Raw genomic sequence first — 17,690 nt, 5'->3', positions numbered from 1 at the left:
AAGAGGAACAAGCAGACATAGTGGTAAAGAGACCTAGAAAGGCGCCTAAAAAGCCTTGTGCTAGATATTCGTACATTCCTCATAAGGATTTGTGTTTTCCGCCAAAGAATCCAACATATGGTACTCCAAGAGATGGCGGGGAGGTATTGATGGGCTACAAAAACTCATGGGCTGCCAAGATCTTTGCAACAAAGGTATGGTTCAATCTTAACCACCAAGATTTAGATTTCTCAGTCATTTTATTATATTTTGACATATATTGTTCTTTTCTATATATATATTAGTATATAAGATATGATGTTGTTTTTTTAGGATCATAAAAATGTTGTTCGTGTTTTGAAACGTCAAAAGAACAAGGTATGAAATATAGAAAATGAGTGTGATGAGGTCCGCCTGGCAGCATTTGATTGTGTACTATGGAACGGGATACAACATGCGCACCAAAAATTTGATGCTATCACTGTTACTGCATTTGCCGAGAGGTCTTATCCAGAAAGGGATTCCTTTCATCTACCTTTTGGTGAGATGGCAATAACTCCGGATGATTGTTTTAGAATCACAACCCTACCAATTACATGAACAAGTGTTCGAGATGGCTACGATCCCTCGATGAGTTATGAAGTTCTTGAAAAACTAGTCGAAAGGTGTCTAGGATGGAGCGATAAAAAGGCACAATGTGAGTTTAGGCGAGCTAACAAAGAGCCTAAGCAAGGTGATGAGTATAATGAGTTTGAGGAAGACCGCAAGTACAAGAAGAAATTGAAAAAGATCAAGCTCAAAACCTTGTTTGATGAGTTTTCAGGGAAGAAAGATTTGGTTGCTCAAGGAAAGTTGGTGATGACAGAGGAGAAGACTAAGCACCATGTGACTGCTTATTTGTTATATTAACTTGGAACCATCTTCTTCCCTGAAACTTCAGGCCACGTGGTAAATGCTCATTATCTCCAGCTATTGGACCCCTTGGATGAGGTGAACAACTACTCTTGGGGCATTGCGGTTCTTTCATTCGTTCAAGTGGAACTCAGAAAAGCTTCGAGGCTTAGGAGTCTATATTTTGGAGGCTTATACACCCTTGTTCAACTACCCAGTTAAATTATCGTTTGTGTGTTTGAATATATAAGTGAATGAATGTGTATTGTTACTAATCATATTGCGAATGTATTATTTTTGCCTCTTCTCATAGGTTTGGGTGTACGACCACTTCCCTAAACTGCAATTGTCTAATTCTCGCACTCCTTGGCCTTATGGGAAGCCTACAGCTGGTAAATATGAATTTTTGAACTCACGGGAAAAGAATAAGGAAAAAAAGGTGTTGGAGTTGAGGGAGACATTGGATAAGTTAACAGTGGAAGATGTGGTTTTCCATCCTTACAGCATTGCATCAGATGAAGACGAGGAGGATGTTGATGTTATTAATTTCTCACCTGTTGCGGGTTATAATGGACCGTTGTTTCATCCCGGGGGTTGTACAATGTATAATCCTCGAAGAGTACTTAGACAACTTTCTTGTGTCCAAAGTGTCCCACAAGTTGAAAACTTCAAGGTAAAGAAGGCCGGAACTAAGAACAGCGAGAAGAATTTGATCCCCAAATACGATCCTGCTCCATCAGTGGACCACTGGAAGAACTTTGGGGATTATCTTGTTCCAGTCGAAGAGTTACAAGATTCGTTTGATGAGCCAAATGCCGCTGACGATGGATATATGGAATGGTATGAACATTTTTCTCATCCTCGTGTAATAAACAGTGTCCAACAAGCCCGTGATGATAAAGCAAAAGCGACGGCAATGGAGAAAGAGGATCAGAAGATTATGAAGCCTACCCTTATGTGTGGTGATGAGGCCTTGATATTGTGGAATTCGGCGGTAAGATATTTACTCTTATTTTTGTTTTTCAAAATGTTATAAATTATTGAAAAATAATAGTGACTTATGTTTTTGATGAGAAAAGGTGAAGGCAAGTGCTAAATTGTTGAAGAAATTGATGGCAAAAATCCGGAGTGGAGAGCCGATGGACACTCGAGAACAAACATACCTCTACAACCAAATAACTAATGTTTTTAATCCCGACCTTGTCGATACAAGCCAGGTTGATCCAAGCCAGACCATGTCGTTGAAAAGGAGTCGCCAACAAGGGGAAGGTTCAAGTCGGATGGTTCAACAACAAAGCAGTGGAGATGACACTCCTAGTGACGAAGGACGACCTAAAGCTCCTAAACGCAAGAGTAGAAAAGTTTCCCGTAGTAGTCATGGTAAATGAGTGATTGCAACAATTAGTATTTTGTTTTCTTATGTTTGGAAGACTTTTTTATTGCGGATTTGGTAGTTTGTTTCCTTATGTTTGGAAGACTTTTGTTATGCTGATTTGGTAGTTTGTTTCCTTATGTTTGGAAGACTTTTGTTTTGCGGATTTGGTAGTTTGTTTTCTTATGTTTGCTTCCAACATTTAGTTATATGGATTACTAAATGAATTTCATAATTTGGTCTTATGTTGTTGTTGTTACAGTCATGCTTAAATTAAAATTTTGGATTCAACACAAGTAGTTCGGCTTGATCGAAAATTTACAGTTCGGTTATATCGCAAATGTCCAGTGTAACCGAACTCAAGGGTTGAACAAAAATTAAAACATGCCAAAACATCCAGAGTCAGGTTCGTTTAACAAGGAAAAAACGACATGTCACCGAACTGAACAGTTCAGTGACCTACAAAAAAATACGGTGTAACCATTTCGTCATTAATTTGCTCTTGCTAAATACTAGCTTGAATAGACATTTGATTTTCTTTGAGCACGTTGTGTTCTTCCTCGTCGTCTTTCCTTTATACTCATAACCCTTCCTCTTGTGACTAACATCGGGATCTCCACTTCTCTCACAAACCATTTCAAAACGAGTGTTGCTTTCTTTTTCATTCAAAACCAAGACACAATTGACTCTCTTGGCATGTTCTCTAGCCCAATTCTTCGCATCAATAGGTAAGTCAAATACCAACTCATTCGCATAGTGAGTAGATGTATCTTCGAACAACATACCAATCGGAGAAGGTTGATCATGCATTGGTATAGGTTGTGATTCCATCTACAAGAAATGTAACAACATCAATGCAATCACAAATAAGTTCGGCCACATAATAATTTTATCGGGGAAACCGAACTCATTGTTCGGTTGGTTAAGCAAGTTGCAAAACAACCGAAAAAATAAAAGGAACCGAGTTCGGTAACATGTGAATTTTATCGCAACAACCGAACTAATAAAAGGAACAGAGTTCGGTTACTTTGTATTTTATGTAGATAACCGAACTAGACACTGGAACTTCAGATTTTTTTTGTTTGTTAAGTTTGATTGGTTATGCTGTTAGGTTCAAGTTTGCGAAACAACCGAACTTATTAAACATAGTTCGGTTAGATAGTTGGTACATGCCGTTTGCGAACCAACCGAACTGTATACATTTAGTTAAACTTTATTTTTACGTAAAGTTCGGTTAGTTGCGAACCAACCGAACATAACACTGCATCTCAGAACTTCCATTAATGTGGAGTTCGGTAACCTGCGTGTTTGGATAAAGTAACTGAACTACATCTTCAAATAAGTTCGGTTACTTATTCATCTCACAAGGCAACCGAACTACACCTTCAGAACAGTTCGGTTACATGTTCTTCATATAATGTAACCGAACTGTGCAAAATCCAGTTCAAAATTTTACATTTTTGGGAAGTTTTTACCAATTCAACATACATTATCTATGTTTGGAGCATACATGTTCACCCAAATACTCTTCCTCTGGTTGTGGTTGATAAAATCCATCATTTTCATCTTGAGTTTCATTTTGGGGAAGAATACAATCACCATCTAAGAAATAAGCCAAATCCGGATCATTTTGAAGATTAACAAATATTCTAGGAGAGAATGGAGATGAAGAATCAGATGAGTATTCATCACTTGAATACTCAAAGGGGGTGAACTGGAATTTTTTTATTTTCCATGTTTTTCTCCTTCATCTTCTCTAACTCTACTCTCACAATAATTCTACTCAACTAATAATAAACCCATCTTTTAATTTAATCTCACTAATTGTTTTTAACTAAATTATTTCACTAATCATAATCTAAATTAATTAAGAGGATAGATTAGGTATTAAATAAATAACTAGATATGGGATGATCTAGAATTACTTTTGATGTCTTTACCCAAAATAAAACCATGGTCCCAAAAAGACCATGGTCCCAAAAAATCGTTCTAAATTAGGGTTCTTTGTTTAACAGCCATACGAATAAAATTACCAGGCCGTAAACTTCTTCACAAAGTATCTGGCCCAGACATTGAAAGACTCGAATAAAGCCCAACAAGGATGCTTCGACGCACAATAAGATGCATCGGAAACCGCAATATTATCTCAGTCAGCGTAGACGCTTCGATACACTAAACGACAAATATTTGATGAGATACAGACCGTTAGATCATCTCAATGGAAGAAGAAGCTCATGTTTAAAAGCCCTTTTTGTTCCCTAGGAAAAAGCTGTGACTTAATTATTTTTCTTTTTATTCTTCCTTGGTTTTGTTGGTGCTGCAGCAGTAAACCAGTGGGAAGAAGAATCCTAAAGGAAAGTTTTGTATCTGTGAGAAGAAGGATAAACCCTAAAAATGTCAGGTGTTACAAACCAACAAGAGGAAGAGAAGAAACCCAATGATGCCGCTGGAGGAGCACACATCAACCTTAAGGTCAAGGGACAGGTCTGTATTTCTCCGTCGTCTTCTTCTCCCATTCTGTGTTTTTGATCCTGTTTCTACTGCTATGTTGGATGATTTTTAGGGTTTTTCTGTCTACATATTTTAGCCTATTTTTCTATTTTCTATTTTAATTTCATGATGATTTAGGGTTTCTGAAGTTTGATTACCTAGTTGGTTTTTGCTTGTAGTTATGGGTGTAGTCCAAGTTGGGTTGTACGGATATCTAGGGTTTACTGGTTTTTGATTGTTTCTGGTTAATGGGGTTTTTAGATTAATTTTACTTTTATAACTTAAAGAGACTAGCTACTACTATATCCGGTCTGTTGAATGGGTTGTAGCGCTACTGTATGAAACGTTTAAGGTGGATCCACAAGGTTCTTGGGTGCTCCTTTGTTTTATGATATATTTTGGTATTGATATAGATTGTGTAGTAGTTGTTGTACTTTTGTTATCTTCATTGGAGGTGTTTGAACTTTGAATTGAGAAATTGCTTTCTAGTTGTTGCTTTTAGTTTATTTATTGTCAGTATATCCAAATTACACTTGTATGCTATCCTTTGTGTTTACTTTTGGCCTTGATTTCTCGTCACTAGCATGTTTTGGAACAGGGAACTCCAACATAATGTATTTATTTTTTCTTTACTTTAAAAGCAACATAATCTTTCTATAACAGAGAGTAACTTAATGGTTTTCACTCTGCAATTTTTCTCTTTTAAGTGTTGCTTATGCCAATTGGTAATTGTAGGTTTTTGTGGGTACAATTTAATGGTTTCTTTTTTTTTTCATTTTTTCCATGTTATATTTACCCATATTAGGTGGTTAACTAAATGAGTTGCTTACTCTACTAAAAGGGAATGTACCCTTTCCGGTGTGGTGAAATCTGCTGAGAAATGGGACAGCATACAACTGTACCCTATGTTTGACACTGATATTTAGATGTGGTTAGAGGAAAACTTGCATCTAGAGTGAAAAAGATCAAACTAATAAGTTAATGATAGCAGCAAAGTTATGTCTCTTTTAGTTGTTGTTTTTGATCATTTGAAACAGCAGGTCGAGTTTATAGACTTTGCAATTGATTTTTTTACTAAAACATCCATCATATTTTTGTTCTTACTTGCATTCTAAATACCCAAGTCTTTATTGCTGTTTTTGTTTTGTAGATCATATTTTTGTTCTTACTTGCATTCTAAATACCCAAGTTTTTATTGCTGTTTTTGTTTTGTAGGATGGGAATGAAGTGTTTTTCAGGATCAAGAGAAGCACTCAATTGAGGAAGCTCATGAATGCTTACTGTGATCGTCAGTCTGTGGATTTTAACTCAATTGCCTTTCTCTTTGATGGCCGCCGTCTCCGAGGGGAGCAGACTCCCGATGAAGTACTCTCTCTCCCTATCTCTCTCCCTCTCTTTGATATAACATTATTCTTTTGATTAGTTTCTAATTCTATCTCACACTTTACAGCTTGAAATGGAGGATGGGGATGAAATTGATGCTATGCTGCACCAAACTGGTGGCAGCCCTTTCTAGTTCCGACTGTATCTGTAAAAAAGAAGAGCGAAGCTGAAAGTCGTACCTCGATGGCTCTACTAGGTTCGGAGATAGAATTATATATGTAGGATTATGAGAAATATTTTCCTTGTCTTTAACATCAGATTGTGGCCCTGACAGACTATATAATACCTGGATTGGGCAAATGCTGGTTCCCCTAAATGTATTAGAATGTATGCAATCTCTCTTTTCTTGGATTTACAAATTAGTGTTTTAGATTTATGAAGCAGTCATATCCTCATCACTGTTCATAGATTTCTTTTTTAGCAGTTCGTTTATAGATTTCTTTTTCTTTTTATCTACTATTATAGCTGCAGTTCTGAATTGCCATCCCCACCCTGGTAGATGTTGTTAAAACAAGTCCCAAGTATTTGCAGTTTTGCTGTTTTTTTTGTCTATTAACAGCTGCTGTATTTGCACGTTAAAGACTTGAAGTATGGCAGGCAGAAAACTTCCTACTCTTGCTGTGGAAATTTGGAGATTGGCATGATGTTCAACATTTCTTCGGTGTTCTGTTTGTTGTGCATCTGACAGTGCAGAAACTCGTATCCATTTTGTTTATTTAAAAGCACTAAAAAAAGCCAAAGACTTGAGAGAAGGGGTGAGGATTGGAGTTTTACAAACTATAACTTAAATATTTACAGTTAAATGAAACAAAGAAAGGGGAAAAGAAGGGTCAACTTAAATATTTACAGTTAAATGAAAAGGGAAAAGAAGGGTCGAAAGAGCTGTGAAGAAGACTGTCTAACTCATAGATCGTGTCCAACTCATCTATCCTCAATCCCGGTATCCTAGTTGTCTTTTGAAAAATTTCCTGTTGCTTCTCGTATCTGTATCTATATAATCCTGTTAGCTTCTCTTTATGTACACTTAGTTGCACTGTCACTACAGTTTCCATTGAAAACTCGAACTGAAGAATACCATCCACAACACCTAATCATCATGAGCTTTTCTGTTATATTCCAACTGTCCAGTCTGCAAACATGACCAACGAGGCTTATAACTATATAAACAAGCAAACATGATCAAAACAGATGAAATTAATTTGAAATTTTGAATATGGACTGGTCCATAAGCTGCATTTCTGATATGAATTTCTAGTTATAGTTCATATGAGGCTGACCAGAATCAATAAATACGCTAGGCACAACGAATGAAACATACCACACTTTCAACTCTACTTCTTCTGCTGCAATTACCAGAATCCTGTGAAAGCGTTGTGGCGGAAGGGTAGGATACCCGTCTCAAGTACTGTTGTGTGTGGTTATAAATGCTGCATACCACCATTTTCAACAAAGATGTGAGTTACTATTAAATAGTCTAAGCTAAAACTATTAGGCAAACAACAGAATGCATGAAAGAAAAAATGTCCATGATCAACCTTCCATCCTGACACATCCTCCAGGCAAGTTCACAACAGTTAAATTGATCAGTTCGATTAGTTCAACAGTTGAATCTTTAAAGTATGCACATGAGGTCAGACATACATGTTCATATAAATACCTTAGACGATGTCTGTTGCAGGCTGCAAAGAAGGCAACAAATCCGTGTATAATACTTTTTGTCGCACGGAAAATCTGCAAGAAAGGATGTATGATTATGATTAAAATAGGACAAATAATCAAGTAAATTTCTGTCATGTAAAGTACGTGCAGAAGGAAACCTGCGAGAAAAGGTCATTCCAGAGCGAACGCCACATTGAAACTTCATAGGTACTTATTGTAGACTCTGAAGCTGATGCTAACTGGATCATACTACTAACAGACAACCAAATGCCTCTCAGCACTTCAAATGTAGAGGAGAATGCACTAGCTGAGAATTTTGCAAATGCAAGAATCACGCGAAGGGGAGCATATAGTATTTCGTAGAGCGCCACAAATATTGGCCATATAACGGATGATGCTGGGGGACAGAAAGGGTTGTACACAATGTCAAACAACACTAATAACGCAAGAGATGACTCATACAGAATTTGGGCAGCTACATTATTTTAAATGAACTCCGGGATCATAATGACACATACCTGTGCTCCATATAATGGAAAGGATAGACCACATCGGCATGAAAACAACTTCTAAAAGATTTACAATCAGGCTATATGAAGAGTCAATTGCCAGCCAAATAACTGAATAGATGCCTTCCCCTGTTTGCATAAATGTATTCCAAAATGGAAAAAAGATGTCCAAAATCTCCAGCACAGGTCCTGCCATTGGTTGGGTAAGAACTGAAATGAACGACCTTATAGCACGAGTGAATATCAGGAACCACTTCACGGCTATTTCAAAGTTATGCAGAAAAAGCATTGTCCCCGAGTACTTTATCCTGGATATCATTTCCCAAGTTTCTATCCAGTCAAAAAGGGGTCCACAAAGACGTGATGCGGTTGCCTTTAGAACAGGAACATTCTTGTATAGATCATAAAACCCAATCATAACAGTGACTATTGAGATCAGCACATATAGTGCCCTTACTAGAGGGCACATCCAAGGCCAATATAGATGACAAAATAATGGGTATGATTGCAGAAAAATAACCCAAGATGGAAGCCCCGCCTCTAACAGCGTAAGTAGTCGTAGGTTATGCATAATAATATCTCTCAGCTTAAACGGAAGGTCACGGTCATTGAACCTAAACAAAATCAAGACATCTTTGTAATGGGCAGGTTCAACAATATTTTGAGCTTCAGTTGTGCAGGCAGAAGCCACATTTTCTGAATATCTCGGTGTCCCAAAAATTTCGTTAACAGTGTCATCAGAAGATGCACCATTTTCACCTCCAAAACTTAGGGACTTCCGTAGTATCCTTTCATAGACACCATTTGAAGGAGGTGGGTTGTGCAACAAACTCTTGTACTCCATTCCTACAGGATATTCAGAGAAGTTGCAAGGAACACTACTATCGTGTTTATCTTCCATACCCTCGTCACCGCTACATGCAGTTTCACCATCACCAGTACTATCACTTATTGGGAAATCTTCATCAGCATCGTAGAAAACTTCACCTGGATTTATTGCGTGGAGAACTGTCAGTCACTAAATCCAAAAACATGATGCCTAACAATCAAATGCATAGAAAATTCCAGAATGAGGAAGAAAATGTACCTTCTATTAGATCCGAACACTCTTGGAAGATTACATGCTCGTTTTTGGTCCCCGAAAACCATGAAGACATGCCGCTTGAAGCTTCTTCTATGCTCTCAAATTCCCATCTTTTCATGAATTTAGTCTCTAGTGCAAAAGATGTATCCGTCTGCATATAACATAGAACTTAAATGTTAAAACTCTTTGAGGAAACAAACAAAACAAAGTATGCAGCTTAGAGAAGATGGAGATACCTGGAGCTCATTAAGATAGTTGATTCCCCGGACATCATTCCATGCAACTTCAAACACAATAAACCCATACAAGGTCCGACGCAACTCAATGATCAAGAGCATTGATTTCTTTAAATTCTTTACATCGAGTAACGCTTTCTTCTGAGATAACGCCGCAACGTTAACCAATGTAGTCCATCTCTTAGACTTGTTCGGTTCTCTAATATCAGGTGACGTAGTATTCGAAGTATCTTTTGAATCAAGCTTCTTTTCACCATCCTTCTTTTCTCGTCTACTTCTAGTGTTAGCAAAAGGAGACAACCTGGACTGCAGGGTATCCAAATGAATGTTGTAATGTCGAAAATATCATCTTAAAAGCTATTAACTTGACAATAGAAAGACAATTTCTCACCTTGGTAATCATCAAGTGCCATAGGTGCGCCACCCGTGAATCCAAGTCTATCAACCAAGGCCGATTATCCACCAAAATAAACAGTTTGTTACTCTCACAAGCCAAAAAAAGGCTTAGAGATGATCGATATGATTGCAAATCCCTGCACAATGTGAAATCAGTTTATGTATGAAACTAGCATGTAACACAAAATAACGACTAACAAACAACACCCACCCGACAATTTCTAGGACCTCGTAAAGGGTTTATCTCTGAAGATCAATCCCAATATTCATGTAATTACAATCTCCTAATCTCAAAGAATATCACTAAATTCAACAACCCCCATTAGTACGTTCATAATCCCTTAACTACCAATTCTGAGTTCAAGGATCGTAGCTTTGCAATGAATGTCATAACCAATTTGAAATCACATTTTCAATTAAAATGACATTTTTTTCATGATCAAATAATCATAATTTAATTCTACCAATTCCATGAAAAAATTCGATGACAAAAAAAGTCATCCTTGAAATTTTTGTTAATGTTTGAAATTTCTCTTACCCAATTTGCAAACTTGTTAGAGGGAAGAAACATTGATGGGTTTCACCAGTCCCCATTATAATTCTGTCGAGCACTGCACAGACTTGAATTATCTGCAAAATTCAATCCGAAAAACCAATAGGAATAAAAAATTATAATACCATGAAAAAGTAAGCACTTTCGAATTCGAATTTTAATGAGACCAAGTAATAAAGAATTTACAATTACAATTAGTACATACCGCTGAACTTCATAACAAAATCGTTTCAGTTTTCTTGAAAAGACACGTCAAAAAGAAAAGGATTTCAATTGTTAATGAAAAAACGAAACAGAAAGAATTAGGTTCGGTGGTTTTGCTTAATTCGTAAGGAATATATATATAATTAAAACGTCATTAATAACAACAATTTACAGCTTTTATTAATTTCTCTCTCTCTTTAAGGGAACAACAGAGACAACGATGGTGAAGAAGGAAGGGTAAAATCGTGAAAAAGAAATTACTCTCTCTCTCAAAATAGTTTATCCAAGGATTCTAAAGAGATCTTCTGATTATGCTTTCCGAAATTGTTGTGTTTCTATTTTACAAGCCAAAGATTAACGCGGGAAGGAAATTGTTCTTTACATTACGACTTTTGATCAGAGCCGTTGATCAGATTACTTACGGTTATTTATTCTGGAGTATTAATTTTCTTTACTTGGATGGATTGGTGATGGAGGATAACGTATTCAATTTACCAGATTTGATGTGGGACCCGTCAATCAGTTATGTTGTGGGGACCGGCTGGGGGACCTACCGACGCCGTATCTGTGAACTATATAGCGAAAGAATAAGACAGACTAGACTAGACTAGATAATTGATGATTGATGAAGGTTTTTGGACTCCGGACAAATGCACATGAACAAGCAATAATGCAGAAAATCTCACAAATGGATGTCAGTACTCTGAACTCAGAAATACATCAAAGAGTTCAGACTTCAGAGATAAGTGATTTTGAGTAGTGTTTTGAGTTGCCCAAGTTGGCAAGTGCAATGGATAAATCACATTACAGAACTAAGGTATGACAAAGCATATATGGGTAATTTGATACGCGACTCTAACGGCGGAAGATGCCCATTTACTACCACCACGTTGGGGACCAAAGGAATAAAGGTGCCCCACGAGACCCGGGTCACTGCTAAAGTGCTGCATTAGGTGACCAACTGAAGGGGTTTACACAGTCCTGAGGTACAAAATCAAAGGACAGGGAAGAGGGTTTCAACTTGGAGAAATTGTTTGAAGGACAAGCGTGAGCTAGGTAAAGCTTTTGAGCTAAGTAGCTTAGCTTGTGTGGGTTTTTTGAATGCTTCCATGTTTAGGTAGATGTAATGATACAGAGAGATGGATTATTAAATCACAAACACGAGACATCGCATGGAAGAGGTCTACCATCTTGGACATGATTAGAATTTTTGGGTGGGTTGTTAACTTTGTTATTGTAGGCTTCTAGCTATGGTAGATTCACATGCAAGTGTTTGTATTTGGGTTAATATTAGAAATCATGGTAACGGGATCTCAAGTCATTTTGATTAATTTTTTCTTGTATATATCCATTGCATCACTCGCATCCAATGCGTCGTACGTTGGATAAAATGCGGATGTCAAAATTAAAATCGGACATATATGGATTGGATGCAGATGAGGCGAAAACCAGACCAATATGTATCATGCTCACCCCTCTAGTTTAGGCCTTTGGGACAGATTTTTGGATCATTAAGCCATTTTCCTGTCACAAGCCAAATTTTGGATCATGTTGGAAATTGATTTTAGTCATTTGGCGCATTTTGGGTCACAGTACCCCGTATACTGTGGGCAGCACAATACTTACACATCCAGGTGTTTCAAGGATTCGAAGAAATCTTTGAAATGGCTATAGTGGCAACTGTCAATGCCTACTCACAAAAAAGTAACGTAGATGCTTGATTTCTTCAATTCAGCAGACCAACATGTGTATAGCGGAAATGATTTCCAATCAAAAACACAATAATCCCAAAGTTTTCAACATGATCAATTGTTGTGTTCTGAAGGTCAGAGAGTTTCTTCTCTCACGTTCTGGATGGAAGGAAACACAAACACATAAGAGGAAGAAAAAAATGTAAATTCTTCACTGCAAAATTACGTTACCGCAATCACCAGCCATACCGAGCTTTAACACTATTAGTGATCCTTTTATTAATTGATGATGACGAGCCGACAACTACAACATATCCATAGTCATGATTATGTGAACTAAACTTGGTTGACGGATTTAAGAGGTTCTTTGTTAGAGTCTATATCTGCAGCATCTGCTACATCCATACTAGACAATTTTCCTGTTAGCTTCTCTTTGGCAGCAGCAACATCTGCTGCATTGGCAACGGAAGTGTGTGCTGTTAGCTTCTCTTTGGCAGCAGCAATAGCTGCATCATTTTCCATCAAAGCTTGCTCTTGCATGGCTTTCATCCTACTTTCTTCTCCTTCAAGTTGCATGTTCATTATGAGCTCCGCTTGATTGTCAATCGGCTTCAAAAAATCCTCAATGGCAGTTTCCTGCGAGCAAACACATGAAACATCTTCTCCATCACTCTTATGATCTGGTTGGAATAAATACCAACGCATTTTCGTGTCAAACAAAAAACAAAAGCATTCATCTGGCATGTCATGCTGCCACAAGAAAACAGAAGTAAAGAATCCTATTTCCTAAGCAGTGAGGTTTTTGGCTTATCATTGACAAGAACTAAAGTTCGACAATTTATTTCTCAAACTGTTAAAACAAACTCCAACATGCAAATTTTGCAGATGACCTACATCTGTTCTTGGCAGGCAAATGGAGAGTTATTGAGGATCGGTACTACGAGATACAGGATTCCATGTTACATTCAGAAGGCAAAAAAATGTGACTGACATGGTTGTTCTCCTTCGCTGGAGAGCTTGGTTTTATATCACAGAGGAATACTGAAGCTATTTGGGGAACTAGAGTAGAAAGTAGAAACACCGCAATTTGACGAAGTCAAAATCCAAGAACCTAAGTCTGCCTAAAACAGAATAAAATAAAAACGATGGCACTATGGAGATATGCTTACTGTTTCCTCCAACTTATTGTTCAATGCCTGCATCTCTTCCACCATTCTTCGGACCTCTGATAAAATAACCCGTTCAGGAATCTTTTTTAAGCATGCCTTCTTTTCATTTGCCTGGTATAAAGAGAACATGACAAGAAGATTACATCCCATATATAGCGCAACAAATCTGTACTTATCAGGCGACTTTAACAATATTAAATTAATTCTTACAAGAAAACTGATGCCAACCATGCTTCATGGAGGTTTACAATGTAACTAATCAGTTCCTAGAATGGTAGATAGCAAATTTAAAAAGGTTTTATAAGCAGACATGAAATGGAAGTATCAAGTCACCATACATTTGGACCATCATTTGTGCCTATGTATTAACAGATCTACACTTCATAAATATGGAATGTTTTAGCAGGAAATAGTACAGTCCAGATTAGTCTCGTAAACATAACATACTTTTTGTTGAGATTATTAGTCCCACATTGTATGGGTTATCTAAGATCCTGCGGTTTATATCTATAGGGCCACTCCACTCATTGCCAATTGGTTTTGAGTTGGATGCCCATATTCTAACATGGTATCAGAGCAGGCTATTTGTGTCGAGTCGTTTGACCGCACCTTTACTTCCGAGTCACCCGATTTATTATTGTCCACGTGTTAGACCCAACGAGACTACACGTGAGGGGGCGTGTTGAGATTATTAGTCCCACATTGTATGGGTTATCTAAGATCCTGCGGTTTATATCTATAGGGCCACTCCACTCATTGCCAATTGGTTTTGAGTTGGATGCCCATATTCTAACACTTTTGAGTTACACTTCATAAATAAGTGTACAGGTCTACACCTAGTGAGTACTGAGTGTTTTTCAACCAAGAAACGATCAATTTCAGCCAGCCTTCAGATTAGTCTCGTAAACATAACATACTTTTGAATACATTGAGTCGGAATCAATGAACCTAACCTAAGTTGTTAAGTTCTTAACCTAACCTAACCTAACCTAACATACTTTTGTATCAAATGAGGCCCTCAAAAGGTATCGAACAAAATATAAATATAGATCTAAAAAGGATGATTTTTGTAATTAATTGCTCAAGGGTTATTTAGGGTCGATTTCTAAATAATAGCATCTAGTAGTAACGAGAAGATGTCCAGATACCTCTCAATTGAACCCACGGAGATCATTCTCTTTTGTATCCTATATGTCTCCATCTGCCTATCTATCTCTAATCTCTACCTACTTATTTCCTACCGAAGAAACACATGAAGGGATAAAATAGAACCTAGAAAAAAGATAATGACGTTATCACAGTTTTACTTCTCGAAATGGAGAGTTTTTAGTGTTATTTTAACAAACATTACCATCAGAATTACTAATCTATTACAAAGTAGTCTCGGAATTTTGAAAAACAAGACTAGAGGGTCAAGTTACATATCACTGATCAAAAGAAGTGAGGTAGCTAGACAGACTTAACCAAGAAACTTTTCTTTATAGCCATCGATATGGCAACTGTATGCTGTATACATTAGAAGTTCTTTCTTTAAGTTTGACAGCGGAGAAAAAAGGATGATATAACACAAACATACTACGTGCCAACCTGGGTACCGATCTTCTATTCCCAAGTGTTACATTTTGTAAGCATGGAAACTATACTAACACTATTTTTCTACTAACTTCTCAGGAGAAGTAGAATTGTTGAACAAAGCAATGGCAACAATAAGCAACAATAAGAAGAAAATGGTCTACCTCTTGAATTTGCTTTTGGAGCTTTAATCTGAATGCCTTAATACTTCTCTCTTCATATCCAGACATAACTCTGACAAAGAATACAGCTTTCCTTCCAAAATCCAATAATTTATTCATGGTAACAACAATTAGCCTCTCAGTTATTTCTTTGAATACCCACTGAAATACCTAGAAATGAAAACAACATGTGAAGAAATGTAAGATTTTGCACAATTTTTTTAAATAAACTGGTTGACCGCTTGCACGGTAGGGGGTGACGGGAGTTTTAAGCTTTCCTCAACGAAATCATGAAGCATCATATCAAACACCTTAACTGCAATGAATTAAGTTGCAGGTTTAACATGTGGACGATTTAATATGTGCCCTAGGAGATGGTAGCAAAAGATCTCAACTGTAACAAAGGGTTCTGAGCCAAAAATTCAATATTTGACTGTTCTCATGAATTAAGAATTTACACTTAAATCAACTGTAACAGATACTGCAAATCTAAATAGGTGTTGAGTCATCGTGATGCCTACAATATCGTTCCCCTAAACGGACTCTGATTTTTGTAAGGCATGTGAGTCACTATCTCAACCAAACCTTAAGAACACATCCAGTCCCAGGGATTTGACAAAATAGAATTTCATTAAGTTACCTGTAGAAGGGTGCTAGATACAGCTTAGCTCGAGTAAGTCTACTATGATACTGAGACGTTCCCTTCAGGAATTTTCTCAAACATTATGAAAGCAACTTATACACTATATATTACATGATAAAACCAGCAAAATGAAATTAGAGGCTGTGGTTTTGAGTTCTAACACTACAGAATCAGAAGAAAATAACCATATCGACAGTTTTGGGTTAAATAACAACAGGAAATTGGAAACTTAGACGATGCAAATTGAGATGATTCTCTGTAACCCAGCCTATCCAAGAAGTTCTATTAGCAAGCAAGTTACCACAAAATTAAACACATGGATTCAAATAACTCTAAAAACTCTGATTTCAACTGTTATTGGTGTTAACAAATCAACGATCATGAGATTGTATATGGGTTAAAACAACAATTCGTTTCTGACCCATTGGAATTAAAGCTTTATACTTACCTATCGTTTCAGAAAAGAAATCGCCTGTTGTTTTTCATTGAACTGTTGAATCAGCCCTAGGCGTATGATATTTGGGGGAGTACTTTTCAGGGAGTGAAAAATGCGGATGGACGGTGGAAATAAACATTTACGAATTGGGAGCTGAAAACAATATGGAACTGACTGGGCAAAAAATAGAAATACGGTTAACTGGGTCGGACACTGGATCAGAAAAGAAAAGTCAGCCATCCCCACCGTAAAGGACCCGGAATGTCTATAAGACTGGGTCCAGCGCATGTCCCAAGCTATTCCCGGCAGCAAAAAACCGTGGCGTCAATGGGGATTGCCGTAGGAAGAGCTACCAGACGGATAACCATTGTCCGCCTTTAAAAAGTTAAAAACAACTAATAATTTGTCGTAGTGTGCGGTTCATTTATATCCAATGAATACGATCTCTTTGTTCTTTATATTTATCCTTCAACATGTTATCAGCACGACTGCACCAACGTGCAATTTTCTTCTTCGTTCAATATTGATCATGGATTATTTCTTGAAGATTAGCGTGGTTATGATCCTATTTGTTTATCGTCATGGATGCGTTATCAGGTATTTCTTTTGAACAAAGAAATTTCGTTTTCATAGTATAATATTAGGGTTCCACGAATGTATGACTATCAAACATAGAAATCTAACCGATAGATTTTTTATGAATTTTAATATGTTCAACCCAATTAGGTATTACGGACTTGTTTAAAATTTCAATCAAATTGGAATATGATGCAATCTCCAAAACTTGATTTTAATGAATATGTGTACGTTCAGAAAAACCCTAATTTATAACAACATAGTAAAACCTAATATTGAATAATTTCAACCGTTGGATTATGCTTTATTTTTGTTATGTTTTATTTATTGTTCCTGTGGAGCTACTGAAAAAATTCCATAAAGATCCAACCATGGAAGTACTCCAAAGTACGTGATATTTCATGTTGTGTCCATGGAAACATTAATTGAAACAGTCATACGGCGTCATGAATATCTTTTTATCTAATCGTTGGATGTCTTTGAAATTTGATTATGTTTGTCTAAACATTATTATGAATATACTGTAAAAATTCCATCATCATCGGACATGTTTACAATTGGTTTTTGATCACTATAGTTGGATGATGAAATTTTCAATTTTAAGGATAATAATATATTTGGGAAAGTTTATTATCAATGGGTCTAGGTACTTCATATATAACGGACCATATATGTGCACTTTTATT

General features: G+C 36.9%; 3 protein-coding genes across 6 annotated transcripts; 1 reads left to right on the top strand and 2 right to left on the bottom strand.

The window, feature by feature from the left end:
* Positions 1-4,501: 4,501 nt before the first annotated feature.
* LOC113303698 (small ubiquitin-related modifier 1-like) lies at positions 4,502-6,567 on the top strand. Its single transcript, XM_026552759.1, has 3 exons — positions 4,502-4,726; positions 5,948-6,097; positions 6,183-6,567. The coding sequence occupies exons 1-3, from the start codon at positions 4,637-4,639 to the stop codon at positions 6,246-6,248; spliced, it is 306 nt and encodes a 101-aa protein (XP_026408544.1). The 5' UTR covers positions 4,502-4,636; the 3' UTR covers positions 6,249-6,567.
* A 291-nt stretch (positions 6,568-6,858) lies between these two features.
* On the bottom strand, positions 6,859-11,046 carry LOC113303687. Of its 2 annotated transcripts, XM_026552748.1 has the most exons (10): positions 10,758-11,046; positions 10,538-10,629; positions 9,995-10,136; positions 9,604-9,909; positions 9,371-9,518; positions 8,293-9,270; positions 7,933-8,171; positions 7,773-7,846; positions 7,434-7,542; positions 6,859-7,244 (listed from the first exon to the last, which is right to left on the bottom strand). In XM_026552748.1, the coding sequence occupies exons 2-10, from the start codon at positions 10,591-10,593 to the stop codon at positions 7,203-7,205; spliced, it is 2,094 nt and encodes a 697-aa protein (XP_026408533.1). In that variant the 5' UTR covers positions 10,594-10,629; positions 10,758-11,046; the 3' UTR covers positions 6,859-7,202. The 2 variants fall into 2 exon arrangements, with proteins under 2 accessions (XP_026408533.1, XP_026408537.1); XM_026552752.1 differs by lacking the exons at positions 10,538-10,629; positions 10,758-11,046 and having other exon boundaries at positions 9,604-9,904.
* A 1,431-nt stretch (positions 11,047-12,477) lies between these two features.
* LOC113303670 lies at positions 12,478-16,573 on the bottom strand. Of its 3 annotated transcripts, none has more exons than XM_026552731.1 (4): positions 16,441-16,573; positions 15,353-15,520; positions 13,617-13,727; positions 12,478-13,083 (listed from the first exon to the last, which is right to left on the bottom strand). In XM_026552731.1, exons 2-4 carry the CDS (start codon positions 15,467-15,469, stop codon positions 12,784-12,786), a joined length of 528 nt encoding a protein of 175 aa, XP_026408516.1. In that variant the 5' UTR covers positions 15,470-15,520; positions 16,441-16,573; the 3' UTR covers positions 12,478-12,783. The 3 variants fall into 3 exon arrangements, with proteins under 3 accessions (XP_026408516.1, XP_026408523.1, XP_026408522.1); XM_026552738.1 differs by having other exon boundaries at positions 15,353-15,511; positions 16,441-16,568; XM_026552737.1 differs by lacking the exon at positions 16,441-16,573 and adding an exon at positions 15,990-16,359.
* Between the last annotated feature and the right edge of the window lie 1,117 nt (positions 16,574-17,690).

This window comes from Papaver somniferum, chromosome 1 (assembly GCF_003573695.1).
Source record: "Papaver somniferum cultivar HN1 chromosome 1, ASM357369v1, whole genome shotgun sequence".
In the NCBI taxonomy this organism is placed as follows: Eukaryota; Viridiplantae; Streptophyta; class Magnoliopsida; order Ranunculales; family Papaveraceae; genus Papaver; species Papaver somniferum.
Note: the sequence above shows the minus strand (reverse complement) of the source record. Positions and strands in the feature narration are given on the sequence as shown.

Coding starts and splice junctions, on each gene's coding strand:
- LOC113303698 (XM_026552759.1), top strand. CDS start 4,637: ATGTCAGGTGTTACAAACCAACAAGAGGAAGAGAAGAAACCCAATGAT. Junction 4,727..5,947: donor ACCTTAAGGTCAAGGGACAG/GTCTGTATTTCT, acceptor TTTGTTTTGTAG/GATGGGAATGAAGTGTTTTT. Junction 6,098..6,182: donor GGGAGCAGACTCCCGATGAA/GTACTCTCTCTC, acceptor CACACTTTACAG/CTTGAAATGGAGGATGGGGA.
- LOC113303687 (XM_026552748.1), bottom strand. CDS start 10,593: ATGGGGACTGGTGAAACCCATCAATGTTTCTTCCCTCTAACAAGTTTG. Junction 9,519..9,603: donor ACTATCTTAATGAGCTCCAG/GTATCTCCATCT, acceptor TGTTATATGCAG/ACGGATACATCTTTTGCACT. Junction 7,847..7,932: donor GGAATGACCTTTTCTCGCAG/GTTTCCTTCTGC, acceptor CCTTTCTTGCAG/ATTTTCCGTGCGACAAAAAG.
- LOC113303670 (XM_026552731.1), bottom strand. CDS start 15,469: ATGAATAAATTATTGGATTTTGGAAGGAAAGCTGTATTCTTTGTCAGA. Junction 13,728..15,352: donor TCCAAAAGCAAATTCAAGAG/GTAGACCATTTT, acceptor TCTTTATACCAG/GCAAATGAAAAGAAGGCATG. Junction 13,084..13,616: donor ACAATAAGTTGGAGGAAACA/GTAAGCATATCT, acceptor GTTTGCTCGCAG/GAAACTGCCATTGAGGATTT.